The sequence below is a fragment of the Dermacentor albipictus genome, chromosome 1, assembly GCF_038994185.2.
Source record: "Dermacentor albipictus isolate Rhodes 1998 colony chromosome 1, USDA_Dalb.pri_finalv2, whole genome shotgun sequence".
Taxonomy (NCBI): domain Eukaryota; kingdom Metazoa; phylum Arthropoda; class Arachnida; order Ixodida; family Ixodidae; genus Dermacentor; species Dermacentor albipictus.
In genome coordinates, this window is record NC_091821.1 from 53456479 (window position 1) to 53483934 (window position 27456).

A 27456-nucleotide genomic window follows, 5' to 3' on the forward strand; every position below is an offset into this window, starting at 1 on the left:
TTCGTGTTCATGTTGCTTTTGTATTGTTGCATTTAGAGTGCGACATTCAAGTGCCCAACATCTGTGTGAACGCATTGGTTTTGTGAACGTTTATGCTGCGTGAACACATGTGTTTGCGTGTGAACACTTCCGTTTTGTGAGTATGTATGCTACGTGAACTCTTCTGTTGCGCAAACATTTATTTATATTGTAGTACTGAGACTTAGTACGTGAAAGTTTGTTCAGGTGTTTATTGGTTCAGTTTGACGATTGTTGACGACTTTTCGACAACAACTATCATGTAAGAGAAGAGGAGTAGCCGGCACCACACATAGGCGCCAACCTCTCCTTAAATACATTTAATAATAAAAAAAGTAGAGGGTGATGGTGGCAGTGAAACAGAAGACAAAGATGCAAATTACTTTCATAGAGCATCTTTATTCTTTATTCTTTATTCATCAATTACCCCGCAGCGCCCGAAGGCGTTACAGCAGGGGGGTTACAACATGGAATAAAATTCACCTTCGTTCACACAATGCACTTGCTTTTCAGTCAGCCTATTCCACTGTTTAATTGTTCGAACAAAAAATGAGTTGGCATACATGTTCGTCTTGGCAGGATACTCGAGGATTTTGCAACTATGATCAGTTCGTTTTGAGATGTAATGAGGTTTCTGTAGGTAAATTTCCCTATTAATTCCTGTTTTATTGTAGTAAATCGAATATAGAAATTTTAATCTCAGTTTATTGCGGCGGGCAGAAAGTGATTCCCATCCTAGCTCAGCCTTCATTGCAGTCTCCTTTCTTCCGTACCGCCCCAAGACGAACCTGGCAGCACGGTTTTGTATTTTTTCCAGAGCGGCAATGAAGGTTACCTCGTGGGGGTCCCACACAACACAGCCATATTCTAAGAGTGGTCGAACACAAGTTGTATATGCCATACGTTTTAAATTCGCATGTGAACATCGCAGGTTTCTCTGAATGAAATTCAAAGCTTTACCAGCTTTGGCTATGATACTGTCTACCTGTGGTTTCCACGAATATTCAGACGACAGTAGCACACCTAAATACTTATACGTACTGTCTTGCTTCAGTAGTACGTTGTTCAGATGATACCGTGACTGAATTGGTTTCTTCTTTTTAGAAAATGAGAGATGTACACACTTTGTTATGTTCAAAGTCATTTTCCATTTAGTACACCAATCATGAATGATTGATAAGTCGTTCTGAAGTTCAATTGTATCATTGTTATGAGAAATTTTTTTGTACACAACACAGTCATCCGCAAACAACCGTATAGAAGATGAAATTCCGGCAGAGATATCATTAATATACACCAAAAATAATAACGGACCCAGAACGGAGCCCTGTGGGACTCCTGACGTAACATTTGAATATTCGGAGCATTTTCCATTCAGTATTACACATTGCCTTCTTTGGGAAAGGTAACATTCAATCCATTTAAAAACAGTTGCATCAATGTGTAGGGTATTAAGTTTAAACAATAAGAGTGAATGTGATACTGTGTCGAAGGCTTTCCGAAAATCCAGGAACACACCGTCTACCTGTCCTCCTGCATCTACGCTGGATATTATGTCATGATAAAACTCAACTAATTGTGTTGTGCAAGATAGTCCCCTACGAAATCCATGCTGCTCGTTAATTAGTACCTTATGCTTATTTAGATGATTTAGTATTTGTTTGTATAATATATGTTCAAGTATTTTACACGGGATAGACGTAAGTGATATTGGCCTGTAGTTACCAACGTCTTTCTTGGACCCACCTTTATGTATCGGAACAACGTGTGCAATTTTCCAGTCATGGGGTAAAATACCTGTCGATAAAGATTTTTCAAAAATTAAATAAAGGTACATAGAAATTGGCCCCGCGCAACGTTTGAGTACACGTGGAGAAATACCATCCGGACCACTAGATTTACTCTCATCAATATCTTTCAATAGTTTTTCAATTCCATTAATACTAAGCTCAACAGGAAGCATAGTCGAAATATTAGTTGTAGGTTGATGAATATGACAGGTATGGTTGGTAAGAATACCGAATGAAAGAAGTTGTTTAGGCAGGCAGCTTTATCTTCGTCTTCCATAATTATCTTACCGTTATAATTTAACTCCTGTATTCCGAAGGAATCTGATCCACACTGTTTTAAGTACTTCCAAAACATTTTAGGGTTTGATTTCATTTTGTTGCTCAGCTCGCTGAAGTAGTCATCTTTAGCTTTTCTTATTTTTAGCTTATATTCGCGTGTAATCGTATGTAGCTTTGTAAAATGAGCAGCTGATTTGCTTTTCTTGAATGCGTTAAATGCCCTCATCCTTTTCTTGATAAGCTTTAGTATGTGTGTTGTTACCCATGGCTGTTTGTGCTTTTTAAGCCGTGAAGAATCAACATTTGGGATATGTACACTTACCAGCTCGAGTAACATATTCTTAAAATTGTCCCACATATCGTGCACATTACGCTCCTCAGATAAGCACTCGAAAACTGAAAAGAAATTACGAAGTTTCTCAGAAATTGCATCGTAGTCACCCTTCTCATAAAAGTAGACCCTCCTAGTCGTGGATAACTTCGCACGGTTCTTTTCTTTATGGATACCGGCAACAACAACCAGATGGTCGCTAATTCCCGGAATGACATTCACATTTCTTATGAAATCCGGCGAGTTACAAAACAGCAAGTCTAACACAGCGCCATTGCGAGTAGGATCGGTAACGTACTGCGTCAGACCAAACGTGTCTACAATATTTTTCATCGCAAGGTTCATGCGCCCGCCAGAACTTAAACACGTATCATTGCACCAAGATAACCCAGGCAGATTAAAATCCCCCCCAAGAAGTATCGTCTGAGCTGACTCCTCTGTGAGAATTTCATATAATGTTTCCACTGTGCTGATATCCGAGCTGGGCGAGCGATAAACCACACCAACAATGAACGTGAAATTATCTGATAGGACTATCTTGCACCATACAGACTCCAGTGCATTGCACTTGTAATCAATTGCTGAAGACTGTAGTGATGAATGAACAAGCAAAAAGACGCCCCCACCTGCAGTGGGCCTATCTTTGCGATAGACGACGTAGTTTTCTGGAAACACCTCTCTATCAGCAATTGAAGGCTTTATCCAAGATTCGGTGCCAAGGACTATGTCAGCGTCAACACTTTCTATCAACCCAGAAAGTTCGGCTGTTTTATTAACGACGCTTCGGCAGTTCACGACGACAGCAACGAGTCGTCGACATCGGTACTTCTGCTTTTTTCTGGTCTGTCACTGCCTACGCAAAGGGACGACCTCTTCTTTGTCTTCATCCCACCTGAAAGCCCTGCCGTTGATAATCAGTTTGTCAAATTCAGTTTTACTTTATTGTTCTTATCCTCTCTTTTTGCCTTAGCGTATTCCCATAACTTCTTCCTAATACTTCTTGTTTCAGGTGAGTAATCTTCGCCGACACTGTACAATGAATCCTTAAATTTTTTAACATTAAGAAGCACTGCCTGGCGGTCTTTGTACAAGGAAAATTTGACAATAATCGGTCTTTTTCTATTTTCTTTATAGCGTCCTAAGCGGTGTGCCCTTTCCAGAGACCCGAGCTCAATTCCGAGGCTCGTTTTACAAATGTTCTTTACCATAGCTTCGGATTCATCCCATGATTCTGAGGGTTTATCTTCAACACCATAGAAAACAAGATTTTTCCGGCGACTTCTGTTCTCCAGGTCGTTTGTTTTCTTCTGCAAATCTTTTACCTGTTGCATGAGATGCCGTATTATAGCTGCCTGTTCTGTAGCAATCACACTGATGTCCTTTATCTGGTTCTGAGTTTGACTGAGATTATTTTTCATTTCCATCAGCATGTTCTCATTCCTTTCGAACCTGGCTTCGATGCCGTTTAACTTTGAAATTAAAGTTTCCTGCCCACTGCGCAAACATTGCAGCAGTTCCATCTGCGGTGCGTTAGTAGGCCCTGGATTTAGTTCAACGTCCCCCGCGAGTATTAACAACAAAATCAAGTAGAGCACTCTGTTGGAAAATAAACGGAATCCCTTCAGACGCAATCTGTGCATGCTGCATCCGCGTTTTTTGTTACAAACACTTGGCATCGTGGGAGGAGCCAGCAACGCACACACTAGCTTCTGAAATTCAGATTCATAGTAATGACTAACCTGCACCAGCAACAGCGGCATTAGCGTCATGTCGGCAAGTGTGCCGGCTCCAAATCCCACGAAGCCATCGCGCCGAGTGTCTATATAGCCTTGATCGGCATCACGTGGGTCCTGTTGGTCGAAGTCGATTGGTCGGTCCTCGCTGATCCATCCACGGTTCGCACCACGCATGCTGCCAACGATAGATGACGATTCATGCACACGGGTGGACGATAGCCGAGATATTGCAGACGTTATCCAGGGCTTCGACGAAAAAGGCCATGCCCCGTGTTCCTCTGCTTCGAGACGAACCGCCGAGACAAGGACCAAATGTACCTGCACCAGCAACAGCGGCATTAGCGTCATGTCGGCAAGTGTGCCGGCTCCAAATCCCACGAAGCCATCGCGCCGAGTGTCTATATAGCCTTGATCGGCATCACGTGGGTCCTGTTGGTCGAAGTAGATTGGTCGGTCCTCGCTGATCCATCCACGGTTCGCACCACGCATGCTGCCAACGATAGATGACGATTCATGCACACGGGTGGACGATAGCCGAGATATTGCAGACGTTATCCAGGGCTTCGACGAAAAAGGCCATGCCCCGTGTTCCTCTGCTTCAAGACGAACCGCCGAGACAAGGACTAATGCTTTCCTTAAAGTCTACATACTTAAAGGCTTGATATCATCAAAGAGAAATAGACTAGAATGGCGGGTAAAGTGTCAATTTAGAAGGCAGACAACGAACACTGCGCACTTTTGTGCTTGTGGCGAATTGAACGGTTAAATGACTCGTTGCGTAGGTGTGCGTGCATAACTTTGAACTTCTCTCCATTTCATTTTTCAGTCCCCCTTTCCCCCTTCCCCAGTGCAGCAGTGTAGACAACCGGGCTCTGCCTAGTTAATCTCCCTTACCACTTTTATCTCTCCCTCTTTCGCTCTGCACGCGCACGCGAGGTTGCGCAGCTGCACGGATGCAAGCCGTCATCGATGCCTGAAGACTTGAAAAAACATTAGCAGCCCCCAAGTGCCTTTCCGAGTCACCTATACCTAGGTTTAACTGGGAGATGGTCAGAGTCTTTCTTTGATTGAGTCTTTTATTCCAGACATGCATGCATAGGTACATGTTTGCGAAGGAGGAAAAAAGAAAACAAAGCCGCTAAGTCGTGGTTTGATGGTGCTCCCTTCCTTTATGTATACATCGGTACAGCGGTACACACACAATAAAAGCAGACAGTACAGGTCAAAGCTATCTACAAGGAAAACTCAAAACAAATGTTATGTAGCGGCATAAAATGAACCATACATAAATACAATAACATCTCATTGCGGAAATTTAATACATACTAGAAAGAAATAGGGGCAGGACAATGCACATAAAAAACTTACGAAAATTTTTTTGAAGAGATCATAAGGAATTGCACTGATCGAGGTGTAACATGAGCCAAACACACACACACACACACACACACACACACACACACACACACACACACACACACACACACACACACACACACACACACACACACACACACACATATATATATATATATATATATATATATATATATATATATATATATATATATATATATATATATAAAGAAGTATATTTTGGAGTCTGAAAGCCGTGGTTGGTACGCGGGAGAGACACACAAGTATTCGTGGTGTCATGTAGGGTGGTAGTGAATGCTGGTGTGGAGGTGTGCAACTTTGGATACGAATAATATTCCGTCTTCAATCTGTGATGAGGGCAAACCGAGCAGACTTGCTCTACGTGTGCTCCCGATTCAGTTTGCAATTCCTGCGGATCGCCCCCTCGCAACGCTTGACTGTCCGCAGCATTCGACTCAGCTCAAGAAGCGCCATTCAGAGAGACCACGCACACCGCCGTGAGTTTCTTCTTCACGCAAGTACTAATCCTGAAACTTGCAAGGTGACGGCCGTGCCCAGCTAAGCCTACTCGCGATCGCCGAGCCCTGCTGCCTGAGGCTCCGCTCCTCGCGCCTCGTGCCTCGAGATCCACGTGCACGCCGGGCCGCCCGACAACGGCTTTTTTAAATGTTTTTTCCCTCTTCAAACGCAGCGGCAACCTAGCATTATGGAAGTTGACCGAACGAAGTCCATAACAGGAATAACAAATAATGAAGCAGAGATGAACGACACGGAGCCGACGTTCGACAGCAACAGCGGAAAAACACTACGCCAGACCGGACCGTGGGTGATGCTACTAGCGCGACAACAGAAGAAGAAAGAATCCATCGCAACTTCGAAGACGCAGAAGGAGTTCTCATGCGAACACAGCACGAGACAGAACACGAATGATGGAAAACGGCAAGCCCCTCAAAAGCCATGGGGCCACAACAACGCAAGCAAGCCACGGCCTCGCTTGCCAACGACCCCACCGCTACCAGAAAACCATTACAAGATTGTTTACAGACCTAAAGCCGGTGTGAAAGTGTCAAACTGGAAAGACGGAGTGATAGCAAGAGGATTAGCCCAAGCATGCGGAGTCACACCCCAGGAGCTCTACGCCAAGGTGATCATACAGACACAGTGGCAACAAAACTTAATTCTGGCAAGTACCGAAGAAGAGGATTGCGCACTTAAACTAGCAGAAATAACAAGCATCGAAATAGGACACGCAACATACGAAGTCACACCTTACCTCAAGCCAATTCCGGGCACTGTACGTGGCGTTGTTCACGGAATAGAGGAAGGCACCACCGACGAGCAGCTAGTAGATCTACTAGCAACAACCAACAAGTGCAAAATCCTATACGCTAGAATGCTGGGAAGATCGACGTCGGCAGTGATCACCTTCGAGGGCCCGCACGTTCCGTTCTACGTTAAAGTTGGATGTACGCTTACCCGCTGCAGACCCTACCGAAAGTCAGTGCAGTACTGCAGATCTTGCGGGGAGATAGGACACAGACAAGACGTCTGCCCTAATCCAAACGATGAACTATGTGACAACTGCGGAGAAAACAACGCTGATCCAAATAACCACCAATGCGAACCGAAATGTAAGCTCTGCGGAATGCCCCATGAAACGGCGGGTAGAGACTGTCGAAGGAAGCTAAAACCAGCCCCGCCACCGTTGAGAGTCAGGGAGCGGTCAAGATCGAGACAGAGACGCTTCTGGTACCAGGCCAGCATGGTACCTAACAACGACAACGAGCACATGATGACCATGTCACCATCGCCACAGTCACCGAATGAGGCCGAGCAGACAAAAAGATCCAGATCCAAGTCGGGATCGCGATCAAGGGAAAGACAACAGAGCGTTCCCCGGACAACGGCAACGGGCGTGGAACACGACAACACACAGCGCAAGGTAAGCTGGGCCAACGTCGTCAGAGGGAACATTCATACGTCATACGTCAAACCACAAGACACTCGAGGTACGAAGACACGATAATGATTCTCCGAAAACAGAACGATGAATTGAAGCGAGAGCTAGAACAGCAAAAGAAGAAGACACAAGAGAAGGAAGCCAGCCCACAAAAACAGCTCGAGTACCTGATGCAAGAAATAGAACAACTACGGAGAGAACAGACCCAGCAATCGCAAACACCCCTACCGCGGCCTTCATCCCCACCCCCACCACCATCACCAACAGAGTCATCAACAACAAGTCAACAAGTCAACAGACCAGAGCCATCCACACTGTCGAACCAAGCGGTGATAACCCAGAACGATCTCAAGACACTTGAAGACCGCATCAACGCCAACGTGACCATCATGATGGAAACCACACTGTCCACAGTAACGCAGGTTATGCAAAACACGGTAACACAGATGATACAGACTGGCTTCCAATCTCTCAAGAACGAAATAGAGAACCAGATTCAGGCTCTACAGACCAAAATGACACAATCCTGAGAAAGTTTCAGTCAACGCATTCACATGCTAGAAGAAAGAGATAATGCTCGCAAGAAACCTAAGTACCCTGCGCGAGAAGCCAAGATGATGCAGACCCTAAGCGAACAAGATGGCGAGGCAATCTAAAGAGGAAGATGACTACAAGCAACACCCACGGCTCAAAATTTGGCAATGGAACTGTCATTCTATTCGAAGTAAGAGAAGCAACCTTGTACAATTCTGCAAGCAGTTTGACCCAGACAGTATAGCCTTACAAGAAACCGAAGCAGAAGACTTCAATGTCAGTGGTTACCTCACTCACGTCACTGACGGTAAAACGAGGACAGCAATCCTGACCAAGAAAGCCATCAACGCTCAACGACACGATATCCAACACCGCATCGAACACACCCTCGTCGAAATCGTACCCGAGAAAAAACAGCAGCAAAGCCTCTTTGTGTTAAACGTGTACAGCCCACCAAAGGACCACCTAAAGGATCTAGACAAGCTTATGAGAGAGGTGAAGAAGCTGAGCAAGGGTAACGGGCTGATAGTCGTTGGAGATTTTAATGCTCCCCATGTGGCCTGGGGTTATGCGGCCTCAAAGAAAAAAGGAGAAGACGTGCACGACGTCGCCCAACAACACCTCCTCACGCTACTCAACGACCCACAGACACCCACGCGCATCGGCAACAGTGTATCTAGAAACACCAGCCCCGACCTCACATTCGTACACGGACTCAAACAGTATGAGTGGAGCTGCATGGACGAGAATCTTGGTAGCGACCATTTTATAGTGCAAACGATCATTCCGCACCACAAAGCAACGATGAAGATAGGAAAAGCCAAGATCACGGACTGGCAGGCCTTTCGCAAAGATGAGAGTGCCATTAATGCGACGATAGACGACATAACAATATGGATCAGAGGAGTCGTGGAAAGAGCCGAGAAGCATACGAGGACAATCCAGCTGTCGCAAATCACCCCCGTGGTCGACCCGCACTTACTCCACCTGTGGGAGGCGCGGAGGGGTCTCGCCAAACGCTGGCAGCGTAACAAGTGCAACCGGAAACTCAAAATTCGAATCTCTAAGCTGATCAAGGAAACGCAAGAGTACTCTGAACAACTTGAAAGAAAGAACTGCAACAAGCTGCAACATGCAACAAGCTTCAAGGTACCTTAAGCAGCAAGCGTACTTGGGCGGTGCTCAAGACTCTCCTATCAAAGAAGGAGAACAAGAACGCCACAAAACAGAAAATGCAGCGACTCATACACAACCACCCGGGGAAAGAGGAAGACATTATCAGAGAAGTGAAGGAGAAGTTCCTCGGTACTGAGCGAAACATAACTGTAGATTCGCACTTCGACGAGTATCGAGGCAAGCCAAATATGGAACTGGATCGGCCCTTCACAGAAGCAGAAATTGAGAGGGCCTTGAGCAAGCTCACCCGCAACACGGCGCCGGGGTACGACAGAATAAACAACAAGACACTCCGGAACCTTGACGGACCCTCTGTAGACGCGCTCTTAAAATACATCAACGAGTGCTGGCAACAAGGTAAAGTACCACCGGAATGGAAACATGCCGAGGTAACCATGATACCTAAACCCAACAAGCCCATCAGCGTGCAGAACCTTCGACCTATATCCCTAACCTCGTGTGCTGGAAAACTCTACGAGCACATGGTGCACAACCGCATGATCGACTATCTCGAAGACAACGAACACGTCCCAAGCACTATGTTCGGATTTCGAGCTCACCTGCCCGCGCAAGACGTGTTGCTGCAAATCAAGGAAAAAGTCATCGACAAGCTGGACACGCACAGCAAAAGAGCCATCCTCGCACTTGACGTGAAAGGGGCTTTCGACAACGTGTCACACGAAGCCATACTGCAGCACCTCAACGTATATAACTGCGGTGAAAAAGTATATAATTACATCAAAGCTTTTCTGAAAGAACGTACAGCCACAGTGGGGATAGGCAACTTACGCTCTGAGAAATTCGACATACCGCGAAAGGGAACGCCACAAGGCTCCGTCATTTCACCGATGCTATTCAATCTGGCGATGAGCACACTACCCAAGCAACTGAAGCAAATAGAAGGGATTGGTCACGCAATATATGCTGACGACCTCACCATCTGGACTACGGGAGGGTCGACAGGTCAACAGCAAGACGCTCTGCAAGAAGCGGTTGACACTACGGAAAAGTACCTGGAAGCATGTGGACTGACGTGCGCACCTGAAAAATCGGAGCTCTTGGTGCTAAGGAAGCGCACAAGAGGCCGACAACCGCAGCAGATACCAGGCCCGGTAGTAAAGGTGGGAGGCATCATCATTCCGCAGGTTACGACGCTCCGCATCCTCGGACTCCTGATTCAAAAGGACGGGGCCGGGGGAGCAGAGTTGGAAAAAATTCAAAGAACAGTGCAACAAATAACCCACCTTATCAAAAGAGTGACGAGCAAAAGCCACGGACTCAAGGAAGAAGACTGCACGAAAATGATACAAGCGCTGCTCACGAGCATCGTCACGTACGGGACCCCATACGTTGACATGAAGAACAGTCAACGAGACAAAGTAAACGCCCTCATCAGAAAATCATACAAAATTGCCTTGGGTCTGTCCCCCTCCACGTCCACAGCGAAATTACTCAAAATGGGAGTCCACAACACGTGGGAAGAGCTCGTGGAGGCGCACAACGTCAACCAACTGGAGAGACTAAAGCTGACAAGGACGGGAAGAGCCCTGCTGCAAGATCTGGGCTACCAAGTCGAGGATGAAAGGCACCTACCTCAGCGTATCCCACACGAGATCGGAGACAAGCTACACATAAGTACCATTCCCAGAAACATGCATCCCGAGTACGACAAGGAAAGGAGACAGGCGAGAACACAGGCGCTCAAGCGCATACTCGAACGCACCAACAGCAAAGAAGAAAACGTTAGATATACAGATGCAGCTGCGTACAGTACCAACGACCGATTCGCAATCAGCGTGGTCGACGAGAAGGGCGAACAACTTACAGCCACATCCATACGTGCCAAGGACGCGAGCACAGCGGAAGAGGTGGGCATAGCCCTGGCCATCGCAACGTGCAAGAAGGCCATGGTTACCGTGGTGACGGACTCACAAGAAGCATGCCGAAGGTATATGAACGGAAGGATTGGAAAGACAGCGCTTCAGGTCTTGAACACCACCAAGATAGAAGCAGCACAAATCCTCTGGACACCGGGGCACGGGTCTCTCACGGGGAACCAGGCGGCGCACGCCGCGGCTCGAGATCATGCACGCCGAGCCATCTCCGACGCGCAGAGAACGCGTACCGACGACTGTGAAGAGGATGAAGAACGCATATCCAAGAAGTACTCGGATATCTTGGCGCACTACAGGAAGCAGAGGCGTCGCTACCCGCCCGCGCATAAGACGATGAGTAGGGACAAAGCGGTAACCTGGAGAAGACTACAGGCTGGAACGTACCCACACGGAACACTGCTGCACGCCATGTACCCGGGCATCTATGGGCGAGACTGCAAGTTCTGCCCGCCGGACACGCCGAACACCTTGCGCCATATGGTGCTGGAGTGCAGAAATAACCGCGAAGTACCACCGTCATCATCGCCACCAAGCGATAACAACCAGGAAGAAGCGGATATGGAGGAAGAATCGAAAGACCAGTGGGAGGCTCTGCTGGTGACGCTAGACCTTGACAGCCAGCTGCGGTTGGTGAACAGGGCTCGGGCGGCGGCAGCGAGCCATGGCTACCTGGACTGAGGAGGCCAACCACCTTTGGGCTCAAGAAGCCTGGTCTCAAAATAAAGTTTATTTCTCTCTCTCTCAATCTGTGATTTTACAGCTGTAAAAGACGGTAACGGTAAATGTTGGATAAGCGCATGATGTTACAGGCGGTGAACAGTGGTTCAGAACGTGTTCTGTAAGGCACGCTATCAATTGATCTAAGCGCATTTTTGTGCATAAATGAGAGCTTCAAAATGCTTGTTGGTGTTGTACTGCCCCATACCAAATGCACTATTTGAATCCCGATTAAACTAGTGCATGGTGTAACGTAAGCTTTGCTTTCACAACTAATAAATGCTGGAATATTTTCATGATTCTAACTATACGGGCAAGCTCACCTGCAGATGCTCGTAGTGAGCATCTCATAACATGATTTCATTGAAATGTACTCCCAGAATTTTGACTGTGTAATTTCAATGGCATTGCCTCCTAAGGCAAGAGTAGCGCTGACAGAAAGAACTAGATTTTTAGCTCTGAAAAATGTTTCTTTACTTTTGTTACATCAAGGGCTCAACTTGTCTAAGGAGCTATTCGCTTGTTCGACAATATCATTCTCATTAGTACCTGATAAAAATAAGCTTGTGTCGTCTGCATATATAATATATTGAATAATTGTATCTATCTATATTAAGGCGTTAATATAAATAATGAATAGGAAAAAACCAAGCAGGTTATCTTGAGGAGCACCGTGTTTTATAGTATAACAGGACGAGTGATCGTCACCAATAACCCCGTAATAAACATGATGGCGCAAATACCTGGGCATTAAATCGAAGAGAATACCTCGCACACCACAAGACATACTACAAACGCTTTAGAAAAATCTGCAAATATCTCTAAATTTATTATTTCGTTTTCTATATTATTAAGAATAAGTTCTTTTTGTTTGAGCAATGCAACTTCACTAGAATATTATTCTATAAAGCCATACTGTTTGCTCGTTATTACACTATATTTTTGAAAGAAATGAGAAAGATGCACATTGATAAATCGCTCTAATCGTTTGAAAAAAATATGGGTAAAATAGGTATGGGCTTATAATTATTGAGAACTGCCTTAGCACCTCCTATATGTAGAATATCTACTTTCGCCTCTTTGAAGTGAAGTGAAGTGAAGTGAAGTGTGAAGAGACCATCAGTCACCTTCTGTGCCACTGTTCTCGCTTCGATAATCAACGTGAGACTCTCCAGTGTGCCTTAAATAGACTGGATGACAGGCCATTTACGGAAGCGAAGATCTTGGGAGCCTGGCCTCACAGTTCCTTGGCGCAGAAAGCCGTTCGAGCGCTTTTTCGCTACCTAAGGGCAACAGACTTGGGTGCCCGGCTATAGACATCCTACACTTAAGTTCTCTCTCTTCCTCTTTCACTCCCCATTCCCCTCCCCACGTGTAGGGTAGCAAACTGGACTCAGTCTGGTTAACCTCCCTGCCTTTCCGTCTTCCCTTCTCTCTCTCTCTCTCTCTCTTCGCCTCTTTCATCTCTGATTGAACAATACCGCTACTGAGAGACGCATTTTAAATATACGTTAGGATTAGGCAAATAACATCTATGACACGTAATACAGGTGGCATTCTCAATCGAAAAGCGTCTGCGCATTTTCTGACTTTCATACGCCTAAACGTGGCTACTACCTCATCGCAATCACACTCAATAAGACCTATGGTATCATGTGCCTGATCTTTCCCGTAATCAACAACACTAGTGTCATGCTCACTTTAACAAGAGAGGTGAAATGGTCGTTAAACATGTCAGTTAAGTTTCTACCAGCACATCTAACACCGTCAAGCCTAACAGAAACGGGTGAGCAAGGTCATTCAGAACCTAAAAGCATGTTTAATCTACTCAAGAGGACCTTTAAATTACTCATACCTTCAAATAGGCGTAAGTGACATTCATTTTTAAATTTCCTTAATGTGACACTTAGTTTATTGCGGAATTTTTTGAAAACTATGAAATTAAGGAGGTCCCGAATCAGCCAAAAATTCTGGTATAGCTTGTTGTCCTTAGAAATCACTCTATGGTTACGGGACGTTATCCATGGCTCATGAGCTTTCTTTTTTTTAAAATCCTGCATGGGAATGCTTTATTGTTAAATAATGTTAATTGCTTTAAGAAAAAAAAATTAAAGGCACCGCCTGCAGTAACGTGGCTATACAGTAGTATCCAATCAAAATTTAATAGCATGGACCGAAATTGTTCTAATGAGTTGATGTCAGTAGTCTGTGTTTTAAAGTATTGGTAATGTGTAATTGTGTTAAAGAACAAAGGGACGTTACATCAGAAATACAGGGAGGTCATTACTCAGTCATCTAGTAATAACTCCTACAGAGATACATTCTAAGAATGCTACCCGTGAAAACGCTACAAAATATAACCGATTTTACGCGCTGTCTTGTTTCTTTTTCATTTGTTAGGTTCTCCACGCGCCGATCTTTTACAGCGAAGCGTCTATAGCTAGGATCCTGGTATTTATTCGTGGCGTAACGTCGACAGAAAACTACCATCATCAATGACTCATACCTCCAAATGCCATGGCTCATACACCCGTAAAGCAGAGGCTACAAGCACTCAGCAAATTGAAGCGACCAGTGCAGACATTCTTTGGAGTCACGCATACAACATACAGAACAGGAAACGTTTCATTAAGCATACGCTTCAATCAAGAGCAAGCTCAACAAATCAGCATCCGAACCAAATAATTGATGACAAGGCGCTCCTGCGCCTACATGGAATGCGAAGCACGGAGCGCTCCCCGAATACGTTTCCCCGTAAACATTAGAGTTGCGCAAGCTGCCGCGGTGACGGCTGCTTGCGAAGTGGGGAGTGACGTCCCTAGCCTTTCGTATACAAAATAAACAGCCTATCAGCTGATTTCAATGTTGTTGCAGCACCGCTATGGGTGGCGGCGTGCTGTCAAGTTTGCCATTACTCCCATTAGTACCATTATTCTAAAATAGCACTACTGCCATTACTCTAAAACCATAACGAATTGCATACCCCCCACAGCCGTTGTAGTGGTGACTTTCAACTGCTTCGCTGCACACCCCCTTTCGCAGGGCCAGGATGGCGAGTCGATTTTTCTTTAGATCAACTTCAGTTTTGAACCAACGTCGAACACCGAGAAAAAGAATGATTGCCAGCGTGCTAGAACTCATGTCGTTTGTTTCATCACCATTATCAGATATAATCTGAAATACTGAAGAAACACTGAATCGAGAAGAAAAGCGGTGTTGTTTTGGTGTTAATGTCAAGTCCGCATGTTCATCAGTGCCAATTTGCAGCTGCGCTCCGGTTTAACTGCTCCAGTTATAGAACAACCACAACCTCTTCCCCGCTCTCGGTCTTTTTATCTGAACGGCGTGACCCCCCCCCCCCGTCCCCCCGCTCCCGTGACACTCATATTTAAATCTCATTAATGAATAAACATACCGATAGAATCAGTTTAGGTATATACTTCCCGGAGAAAATGACGGGCGTCCGCATTGTGTTGTACACGCGCTTTATCCCCCTCTGCTTGCTTCCCGACATCTAAGGTTTTAGGGGCTGGTGCGCGTACACGTGGGATCAGAATGTAACATGAAAACAAAAGGTAGAAGGGCACCAACTATGTAAATGTTAAAACAACAGTGAACTGTTGAAGGTGCTATAGGGTTATAAGCTTATGAAACCCATGTCATTAAATTTTTTTTTGCATCATCCTTTGTGCCGAAAGTATGTTCCCAGCAATTCAAGTTGCAGCGTCTTAGCCACTGACGAAGGGCAAGTAGCGTGGAAAGTGAAATAAATATAAAGTATTACCCCTGGATTTTGCGAGTGTGCCTCCGTATTCGTTAAACGAAATTTCTTAATCACATTGAACGTTACTCAGCTACGCCACAGAAGCGGACACCTCCACAGCTAAGTTGGCACAGCTCGTTGTCCCTTCTCTTTGCGAGAGGGAGAGAGAGAGAGCAAATCCTTCGCCAGAGGAACGGGTTTCCACCGGACCGTTTTCTGAAGGCATCACGCACGTCGCGCATACACGATGCATACGTCAGCGTTTTGCGCACCCATTCGGTGCAAGCGGGGTGAGAAATACTCGGCCAGAGACGGCTGAAATGACATTTGGTCGCCGCATTTTCAGGTTGTCTGCACGCACGGCCGGGAGAACATTGAGTCGTGGGGACGTCGCAGGCGGTCCGTCCGTATTTCCAAGAGGACCACGGAGGAAATGACGCTCAGCCAGGAGATACTGGTGCTGGACATCGGGGATGAACCAGCCGCCAGGTCTATGACAGAGAGGCCGCCCACAATCAACGGTGAGCGTCGAGCTGATCCCACATTGTGAACCTGCCCGAACGTCTGATTGAACGGATCACGGAAAGAGAAGAATCGCGGTTACATTTCTCATACGAGGCAGAAACGAAGAAAAAAGAAACGTTATCCGACAGCTTTTCCTTCTCGTGATCTGCTGAAGCTAACGATCTCGTTCCGCCGTTAGTTTTTTATTTGAGGTACAGGCAAGAGGGATACCCTCAGTACGACATATATGTAAGTCTTCGCAAGAAGCGCGCTTGCTTCTCTGAATGGATGCTATTGGCGTATTTTGTCCTTTGTTACACGCGCACTCTTAGTCCATTGTGATCCGAATATGTCTTTTTCGTAATTGTTTGTAGTTCGTGTTAACCATTGCAGTAGGTTCAAAGAGAAATAATGGAATCCATGTCGAAGGAATGAAATGTTTCGGTTGTCGCAGGACAAGTGGCAATAATAATGATAGCGTTTAGGTAAGTATATATATGAGCTGTTAAGGAAAAGCTGTGATCTACAATGGATGGAATGCCTCTTTCCCTATTATTTATGCGTTGAATGAAGCCGTAAACGACGATATGTCGACGGATGACGAAAACAGGACTCAAATCGGGGTGCGTCTTTGAGTGAACTGTCTTCGCCAAAGCCTCACCAAGCTAGCGCTTTTGCTGAACCGCAGCGTGTTTGTTTCCGTGTTTGCAGAGTCGCTCAGCTACCAGGAGACAGTGGCGCTGATGGACAAGTGCGCCTCCAAGAATTCTGTGATGGCACTCAGCATAACTGCGTCGACGCTGCTGGTGATTTACATCTGCACCGTTGCGTACTTTGTTGCCCAGAGAAAAGTGAAGTCCATAACGTGAACATAAGAACCGTGGACTTAGGAGGATCACATTCGTTCAACACAATGGCGCGGACTTGTAACTCTTTCACTCTGCCCATTTTTATTCCCACCGAGCGCTCTGATACACATTTTGGTACATTTTCAACTGCTGAGCATTACGTTTCAGATGAAAAATACCGAAGCGGTTTATAGCTCGCAGTTAGTGTTTCTGCATATACGCTCATATACAGGAACACTGCTCGCAAAAAGTAGAGAAGTTAGCGAAGCCTAGGAACCAGGCTGGAAGAGTCCGCTTCCCGCGAAAAATTCTCGCTTGCTGACATGCAGTCACTTGAAAACACAAATGCGGAGCGCACGAGGTGATTATTAACTTTATCTTAATCTGTGCCCGTGTCGAATGTAAGCGCGGCAACTCATAGCCACGTATGGGTAGAACTGAACTCGTCCATTTACTTTCGCAAAATTCGATGCCACGGCTTAATCAAGGAGCAGCGATGCTGTTTTTCGATAGGATCATGACTATTATCTGCAGCGATAACATTGGGTTCAAAATAGACGAACACACCTGGTGCGCATGCTCCAGGTGTGTTCGACGCCACGGCTTAATCAGCTTAAAAATTCGACGCCACGGCTTAATCAAGGAGCAGCGATGCTGTTTTTCGATAGGATCATGACTATTATCTGCAGCGATTACATTGGATTCAAAATAGACGAACACACCTGGTGCGCATGCTGCCGTGGGGGTATACGAACCGCCATCGCATCGATAAGCTTCGCCAAAGTCTCCACCGACACACTTTAAACATGTTGTGCATGTTGCCAGTGAGAAAATTAACTTTCGGAGGGTGGGGGGTGGGGGGGGGGGGCGCATCCAGATTCGTGAGTGCAATACATGAATAATTGGAGTGAGGCAGTCAGAGTGCGAGTCATATCGTGTAGATACTTCATCACGAGCGAGCAGCATTCGGTAACATGCGCGCACAAGCCGTGAGGGCCATACTATTAGAATGGTGGTGTGCGTGTCTGTTGCTCTCCGTATTTTACCGCACGATAGTAGCACTTGTGTTCTCCTGTACATCATTAGCGGCTCCGTTGCAACAACTTTCTCGTGTGATTACATTGTGTTGGGGGCATTTCAAGCAGGCTTAACCTCATTATCGTGTTCAGGCAGACTAAACTCAGATTTAGGCTTAAATTTCCGTACTTGTGGTCGTCAAATTACAAGAAGGCAAACGTGCGCCGGACTGGACAGAACACGTGATATGAGGCAAAAGAAACGAAAAAAAAAATTGACTGGGGCAAACAAACAGGGAAGGCTTCTGAACATTACTCAATTAACAGGTTACCTATGCAGCCATATAACTTCAGTGTAGTGATACACAGATGTTCAATGCAGATGTTTGAAGTATCTGGTGAAGTGTCAACAGTCGGCGGGAGCGGACTACGGCCCCTAGAAGTGCCGCCGCACAAAGTTACGACACGTCTGTAACGACGCAGTTGACATCTGCGCCTGTCTCGTTCGCCACGAGGCTGTTTTCTTTTTCCTTTTTCGTGGTGTCCTCGAGGACAGACATCAGGAATAAAAATCCACAATTAAAGGCGTGAAAAGGAGATTTCTAGAGTGAAATTTGTGGACAACCACTTTTTTTATGTCTCTACTTTAAATTTTAAGCAACCAGGCCTCCGATAATCACGCCGCACTTGCCGCGCATACCACATTCAGCCCCACGAATGCAACTGAAACACATAAAACTACTTCAAACGTCCGAAGCTGTGGAGCATGCGAGAGACTTAGTTGTGTGAACTCATATCAGGAGTGTTTAAATAGATATAGCACTTGGGGAGAAAGAGATGTAGTGCGTGTTTTCTTTGCCCCTTCAGCTCTAAAAGTGAGCTCCACTCGTGCCAGTGCGCTGAACATTTGTGCTACGAAAGGGTTACAACGTGCGCGGTTATTTTGTCGCGTTCTTATACGGTTCTTTCGCCACCAAATATTTATGCCCCCTTGCCTGTGGTGAAGGGCAACAGTGCGGGCATACTTCAACCAAAAAAAGAATGATGAGGGTTGTGAATACGGATCATGCTACTACTGCCTTACTGTGTAAATAGCTGTCTTTTCTTTTCTTTTCTTGCGTATGAATTTACCGTGTGTGCATGTGAACATCACTAGATTTTTTGTCATAAGAGGGTATTGTTATGGAAAGCTGTGCGAAATTCAAGTCAATGTTTCGTGCAGCCCAGTGTTTCTTCTCCGGGTCCTACAAACTTTTGTTGTCAACGGCATTTTTCCCCTTCATATTAATGTTCACTTGCGCTGTATTTATTTATTTATTTATCTATTCATAGCAACCACCGAGCTCCACGAGTGGGGCAATACTGCTAGAAACGACATGTGCCGGGTGCACCCTTCGCTTTATGTTGCGCGCCATGTTTCATTTTGCTGTCAAACGTGAGATGGGAGTGCGCATTTCACCCTGTGGTGGTGGTTTCGGTGCGTGATGGGGAACAGCCTACAACGCTTCTCCGCGGCTCTCTTTCTATGCGGTGTCAACGACGTTAAGGCTTTTATGTACGGCGGGTAGCTGCGCCCAGTGGGCAGCATAACAGCAGCACATGCACTGGTTTTGTATGATGTTTTCGAATAAACTCAATGTTGAGAAATCAATCAAACTGAGAGCAATCCATTGTGTTTGAAGCAAGGCGCCTAGACACTCTCGCCTTCTGAGATTTTGTCGTATGTTTCTCGGGAGGACCACGGGGTGGGGCAGTGAGTCCAGATCAACTATTTGATATTTTTAGCCGACACGTATGCATTTGAGCTCTGTTGTTTTATCGGAAAACTGGGAAAGCGAACAGCAGAGCTAGCGGTGACATTTAGTGATGCTGTGCTCATACCCTAATATAATCTGCTATTTGGTTCTTCTTGGCTTCCGATGCATTTAGTTTCTGTGACACTTTCGTTTTCAGTTCACCTACATGCTGGCGTGGCGGTTTTAGCAGTGACGCTGATTTATAACGCCCGATACCTCAGGAAGTTTGCCTAATTGAGAAAACACAAACGCCAGTAGACAAGAGCACACAACGACAGAATGTAATGAGAGACCTGTGCGTGTGGTTTGGTTGCGCTGAGGAAGGTAAGGATGTAAAAAAAAAACGTTGCATAATTCGTCTTTTTAAAGTTGGCTTCGTTGTAATACAATAATTTTATGCGGGGAAGCATACGAAATGTATTGCTGTGAAACATATTTAAAGCGGAATTGTTACGGGACATATCTGTTCCTTTATCATACACGCGTGCATCCGCCGTCTCCTGTCACAGTATGAGAACCGAGACGCCTGATAAGTGTAGCGACAGGCCTTCAGAGTTATTTTGGACGCTGCTGTGGTGATTTTATCCCTTGTTCCTTTCATTTTGCGCACGTCATGTATGAGACCATAACGGGGTCCTGCGCACGTGCCGTTTCCAGTCGCAGTACGAGCACAGATACGTCTAATAACTGCACTAGCGGCCAATGGAAGCTGTTTCTGACGTGCCTGTGGCCATTTAAGCCTCTTGTGTTGAATTGACAAGTGCGACCTTAGTTGAATAAAAAAGTAATATTTTGTTTGTCAAGCCATTTCACGGAGGCCATTTGTTTCTTTCAGCAGCGGCCCCTTTCGGGACCACCCAGGTGATGCATCGGCAGGGCTCGTGCCCTGCTCTCCCACCGTGATTCCACGCTGTTCGCGCCCTATAAAGGAGCACGGCCATAGCCCCAGTGCAGTTGCTAGACGTCTCGGGGCTGGTACTGTGCCCAGAGACTGCGCGTAATCTGTACTAGGCTGTGACATAGTTACTAGAGCGAGCAAGTCTAAGGGAAAAGAAAAGGGTCGGACAGGACAGAGCGCCAGCTGAAGTTGAACAGACGTTAGGAAAGGGTCCAATCTACTAGAAACCAGAGTAATTAACGCAGAAACTTGGGCAAGTTGGTGTTGATGCAGTTGCTATAACATAGTTACTAGCGCGAACAAGACTAACGGAAGAAAGGGTGGAAGAGGACAGAGCGCTTGGTCTTGTACCACGCTTTTTTTCCGTCAGTCTTATTCGCGCTAGAAACTATGTCACAGCAGGTGCAAGCCCAACTTTCTGCTTTATTTACTCGTATACCATTCCCTGTTAAGGTCTCATAGCATGGGACAAGCAAGGTGGGCAACACAAGGGCTGAAATCGTGACAGCCACGTCCAGAATAGCTCTGAAGGCCGGCCAGTACACTTATCAGGCCTCCCGGCGCTCCTATTGCGACAGAAGACGGCGGGTGCGTGCGTGTCTAATCAAGAAACAGTAGCCCCTTTCCACTTTTTGATGTTCTTCACTGCAATACATTGCGTAAGCTTCACCGCACACATTAGTGCAAGGCGGCAAAGATAACACTAGGGACCAAATCGTGCAACGCTTCCACGACCCTCGCCGTGAGCGTCACAAGATGTTGCCGCTAGCGCTGCTATTTGCGGCTGTGCGTCCCGGTGGTCCCGGTATTTCGCTAAAACGGTAACGCTGGAGCGCGAACGAACTGACTAAACCTTCGGTATTGTTTTCGGAATGCGTGAACCATGCAACACCAAACCATGCATATGCTGCAACTGCCTCGGTCACCAGCCAATTAGAGTGACATTAAAGGGAGTATATTTTGATCATATTACACTGTCACAAACATTCCAAGTGGATGCTATTCTCTTGCGTACGATGGGTTAAGGAGTTGACATGTCTAAAATATCGTGCACCCGCTGCGCTAGCCCAGTGGATATGTCATTGCGTTGCTGAGCACGAGGTCGTGGGTTCGATCTTGGCTGCACCAGCCACTAAATTAGAGATTAGTGGCGCCGGCAGAATTTCAATGAGGCTGAAAATAGAGCTCTTGTAACGTACATTTGGTGCGCGGTCAAGAACCTCAGTCGGTCAAAATTAAACCGGAGTATCCCATTACAGCGTGCCTCGCAATTAGATTGTGCTTTCGACACGTAAAAACCGAGAATTAATGAAAATTACGTGTGCTTAAGCGAGACCAAAACAGTGGCGTATCCAGCGCTTTAGCTCAACCTTAACGCTCAATAGCGGGTGCTATTGCAACAACCAGTTATCAGTGTGCACCGAGGTTTACTCTGCCGCGCATGCGCAAGTGTTGCCTAGCAGGGTCAGCAACGGTATCGGTCATAGGCAACGCTGCACTAAAGCGTTTTGTTATGCCTGTCAGGTTAAAATTATGTTTCTTTTAAATGTGAACCATTTCTTTGCCTGGTCAGGGCCAAGATCAGAGCAAGCACCCACTCGAGATTTGGCCTCGGAAAAATTTGGGCCTATCCTGGAGACAGTGCAGCTCGAAAAGCCGCCACTCCACACCCCCATGCAGACGCTCGCCTTGCTCCGCTCAGTGCTAGGGGAGCGCGTGCCAAAAACAGACGGCGCGGCTTGAGGTTCGGAGAGCTCGCACACGCGCTAGGTGTCGAGAGAACCGGACGTCCTGTTCTCAGGCGTTCTAGGCAGCCACACGCGACGGAAATGCACTCCCCGAGAAAGAGAAGACCCCCCTCCCCCGCCCCCTCTATGATTTTCATGGGGGATTTCAACGAGTACCAACCGTTGGTTCCCTGTTACACGGAGGGAAGTGTTCAGGGACAACTTAAGCACGACGAACCGACTATCCACTGCGGGACGTGGTAGTGTCATTGACCACGTGTTGATCAGACGCGTCAATCTAGCCACTTGCAAGTACGGCTCGTACTCCAGTACGCATAGCCCGCTACCATCTACAATAGGTAACATCCATGAGGCTGAAGAAGCATCAAACTAAATAATATAGTACTTCGGAATAGCACTTGAAGAATAAAACGTTCGCCCACACACTTGCGTCATCTATAACTATAAGTAATTCTTCGCATGACAATGATAATAATCAAGAGTGGTTTCTGCCTAATTAGTTTGCGTAGAAGTTCTAACATTAAAGCATTAAAAAATGCAGCGCTAAGTACATTGTTACAGAAAAATATGGCACCGGTCCTTCGCACTTGGTGAGGAGCACATGTGTCGAAGCATAATATTTTTCGATTCCCTATTAGTTCCGCTTGAAATGAAAGAGAAATAAACTGTTCAATAGTCCCGCTTTTGATTTCTTCAGCTTAGGTCGAGTCATTCCACATACCATAGAGTTGGCTATATTAGCAGTTTTAGTAATATTTACTACATACAGTGTTGTTCACTTCGTACTCTGATACCGTGGCGTTATTATCGTTGAGTTTCGGTTTTAATTCATAAACATGAAAGCTTAATATATTCATGAACTCACAGTTAGAGAGCCCACAATTTTGTTAAAAAATGAAAACACCTGTTCCTTCTTCTACAAGACGAAATTGCAGAAACTTTTCGAACATAATCTTGCGCACTCTTACACACGACGACATTTGTCCGGAGTTTTTTAGACGTTGTCATACGGCATTAGTGCCTCCGGCAGATGTACATTCTAGCAGAAATAAAAGAGTCAAGATCTCATTGGAGGTAGTGCCATCTTCTGGCAAAAAAAAGGAAAAGAAAAAAGATGACACCACTGCGCCCGTCAATGCCATGACCTCCGAGATTGAACACCACTTCGAACTCGATGACAAGTCGATACACTACTGGCTTGTTGACATGATGACAGCAGCATGGCGAGAATTTTCCCGCGTGGACGCGGTGGCAGAGCTTCGTTCGAGCGGAGTTCGAGTGATTAAAAGCCGATAAAAGCCGCGAAGGCAAGGCAGCGGAAGCCGATGATCGTAGATGGCGCCTTTACAAATGTTTTACCGGGTAACATTCTTAAGGAGATTTTCATACCAGACACATTCAGCATGTTTTGTAAGAGGTGCGGCAAGGCCCCTCCACAATAGCAGCACATGTATGAGCATGTATTGCATAGTGTACCTGCACACACAGAACCTCCTTCCATTAAATATATGTGCTATTGCTCACTGAACTACCCTGTGCGCGCACGCTCCACGCTGAATGCAACAGTTCGGGCAGCAGTACAGACAGGTTCAGGTAAGTGCTATGTTAAAAGGTGGATGTAAGAAAGAAAAAGTGGAGACGTCATCACTTTATTATGGAGGGATAGATTCGGGCGAAGCACAAATCACTAAAACGCATGCTAGCTCATGACTCCCGCTCTATACACTTCCCTGCTCGGTAAAAAAAAAAAATAATAGCGGTAATCAGGAGCGCTTCCACGTTACGTGAGGTTACATTTCGGATGAAACCAGGCTCCGCATTGAAGAGGTTATATCTTGAAAGCTTATTGCACTCCTGTCTCTTCCTTGCATTTACCAAGACTCTAGTGTCTATGTTTGAGTGAAAAGTGAAAGTGAAATGATAGCTGATTTCAACATTACTTGAAAGGCGCACGTACACATCCGATGATAACCCCGAAGTTGTGCTTCTCATTTTTCTAAATAGGCTTGGCCCATTGAAATATCCAGTCACGCTATACATATATACTCACAACCATACCAGTGACCGATATGAGCCCACAGAAAGCATAGATGAAGTTAATTGGGACCTTTAACTGAAATATGGAAATAGTGATGTAAAGGGAAACGAAAGTGAACGAAAACATAACTTGCCGCTACGTGGGCACCGAACCAACATTTCTGCATTACCCGTGTGATGCTTTATCAATTACGCTACCACGGCACCATCTCTCCGGCAACTTTCCTGGGTATTTGTGTACGAGATCAGCCCTAAGCACGGTGTAAAAATAGAGCTTATTCTTACACCGTGGTTCTGAGAGTGTTAGCCAGCGCCGCTCGCGGCCAATGTGGTGCACGTGGAACGTCCACTTATCTTCGTCCCTGCACGTGTGTGTATATATATATATATATATATATATATATATATATATATATATATATATATACATATATATACATATATATATATATACATATATATATATATATATATATATATATATATATATATATATATATTTATATATATATATATGTGGCGTATAGCACGTCGGCAATGACAACACGAGCAGTGCAAGCCGCCAAGGGGTGAACATGCTGAGCACTGGCTGTGCGGAGGGCCAGTCCAGAAACGGGCTTCGCGTGACTTTCCGAAATACACGGCAAAGTTCAGCGTTCATAACGCACACGATGGCTCCAGTGTCCAGGAGTGCAGGTGCGCGAACCTTAGGTTACGAAAACACTTTCGAAAACACTTCGATTACGTTCGAGGGACTGCGGTGAGGACTTTCACATTTCGACGTTTGCGGAGCTCTCGCCTCTGTAGGGGTTGGAGGACGGACTTCGGGATGAAAAACCAAAACTTGGGAGGATTTATTCTACATTATGTACAGAGAGGTGAGCGTCCATTAACATTTGTACAGTCATTACGGGCCGGCAGCAACTCGGACGCTGCGGCCCGCGGCAAGAAGTTCGAGAGAGGTGAATCAGGGAAACAGGGAATGTCCCAGAATGCTCAGGTCTCTCTGGAAGGCTTCTTATAAACCCTCCGAGCACTGGAAGTCACGTCATGTTTGACCAATGGGAGAGTCCGCTCCGATGACGCCACTTTCAGCCAATGGTAGGCGCCCGTGTCGCGGTGTCACACCTGGCGGCTCTCTGCGGTCTTGCCTCGCAGACTGGCAATGCACTTCTAACGAGGAGAAGGGGAGGGCTGCTCATGCTCCATTGTCCGAGGCCCACCTGCTAATCCCGGCGGCGCACGAACTTGTTGGCACGTGAACTTGTTGCCTTAAACTTGTTTGCTCGGCCGCTCCTCTGGAATGTGCTTTCCTGCTTCGGCATTCCTCAATTAGCTGTGCTGCGACTCGAAGTGGTTTGGGGAACTCGAAGTAATCGCAGGAAACAGCTCCATACCTAACAGCTCGTCCTCGCCCCGGTTGTTCTGAATGGCCGGTGAACTCAATTCGCTGGCCATGAGGAACGCTGAAAGAAGCTGCAGGGTACTGGGGTCGAGCCTCCTTTGACAACCCTCGGGATCCTGGTCCCTGGAGAACATACGTCAAACAAACCAAACAACACAGCGCTGCATCACGCGTAAGCGCAGGCTCTTCACCCCTGACTCGCCAGGCTATTACTGAGTCAAAATCAACCCTGATCTTTTAGTTCCCCAATTTTGACAACCGTTCCAACCACCCTTCCAAACAGCTATCCATTTCTCCTCGATTGCCGACAAGACCAGACCACTATTGTTGTTGCAAAACAAAAAGGTCGCCGACGATGCGAACAACAAATGAAAACAGCCGAACATAACTTAAGTGGCCTAACTACACGAACAGCATGTTTCCAACCTATCGCAGTGGCGTACTTATCGCACGTAATGGTGCCACTGAACAATCTGGTCAACCTCACAAGTACGTAATCACAAGCGCACTAGCCTTGTGGTCACTAAACAAAACGCGTACTTGCGTTGTAGGCAAACTTTTCATTTACGCTTACTCACGTTTCTTCCCTGAAAGTCCTACAGGACACGTGACATAAACGAACAATTAAACTTGCGGGACTTACACACTCCGCAGAACCCTTAAAATAATGCGTCTTTTAATAACTCGTTCCACGCGTACTTATCAGAGAAGTCAGAATACGGCTGCCCTCCACACACACTAGCAACCCAGTCATAAAGTCTGCTTCCTTCCGTCCACACAGGACACGCGCTAATGGAACTAAGAACGCCTCTCAGTGCAACTCATGCACTCACTGAAAATCTACGCGCTTAACCTTAGAAAATTCAAAACTTAAAAGAAAGAAGGTTAAATAACACACGCGCTTTACCATAGGCCTTTCGACGATAACCTTGACCTTCGGGTTACTCACACACACACACAAAAAGCCTATCTACTTATTAATGAGCATCTCGCGAGACTACTTGTTTACACAAACCTCATCTTTCAAATCTCGGAGCTTCTCAAACCAAAGCATAAACAAAGCTCATACCTTTACATATTGAAAGAAAACCTAGTCTCAAATCGCGAAATTTTCCGATGCTCAAAAATAAAACAAAATAACACGTTTTACTTCTACGGAAGCTCTCTTGGCTTCCCGTTCCCGATTGCTTACGACTGACTCATACTTTCAGCCTGACCCGGGGTGGTCGCAGTTTCAAAGCTACTCTGGCTACGGAGGAACAACAAAAGGGCTGACTCACTATCAGCTCCTTCAAGACGTTACAGTCTCCTGCCAATTTGCGTCCTCCCGCCCCGCTTTTAACAGGACCTCGACTGACCGCGTCGCTACTCCCCACCTGGTCTCGTCCTGCCACCTTGCGTTTCTTCGAACTGCACGCTGAGCTTTGAAAAGAACTACGGAACGACGAGGAGATTAACTGCCCCGTGCCCTTTGTCCGCGTCCGCGCAGAACATGCTTCGCGGTCCCCCTTTGACCTGTGGCTCGCTCGTTTTGGATGCGTCAACATCGTCCGTGACGACCGCACCTTTTTCCTCGCGCCCTGCCCATTTGGGTTTCTCGCCATCTTTGGCGGCGCTACATAAGTTAC

The 27456-nt window shown here is 46.2% G+C and overlaps 1 protein-coding gene across 6 annotated transcripts in view; it reads left to right on the plus strand.

Moving 5' to 3' along the window:
- The window catches only part of tyn (trynity), a 134255-nt gene extending 116542 nt beyond the window's left edge, over positions 1 to 17713 (plus strand). For all 6 annotated transcript variants that reach the window (XM_070532705.1, XM_070532698.1, XM_070532709.1 and 3 more), the window contains exons 13-14: positions 15923 to 16097; positions 16792 to 17713. In XM_070532705.1, coding sequence (XP_070388806.1) covers positions 15923 to 16097; positions 16792 to 16949 — 333 coding nt within the window. In that variant the 3' untranslated portion in view covers positions 16950 to 17713. The remainder of the gene's footprint in view (positions 1 to 15922; positions 16098 to 16791) is intronic.
- Positions 17714 to 27456: the final 9743 nt, after the last annotated feature.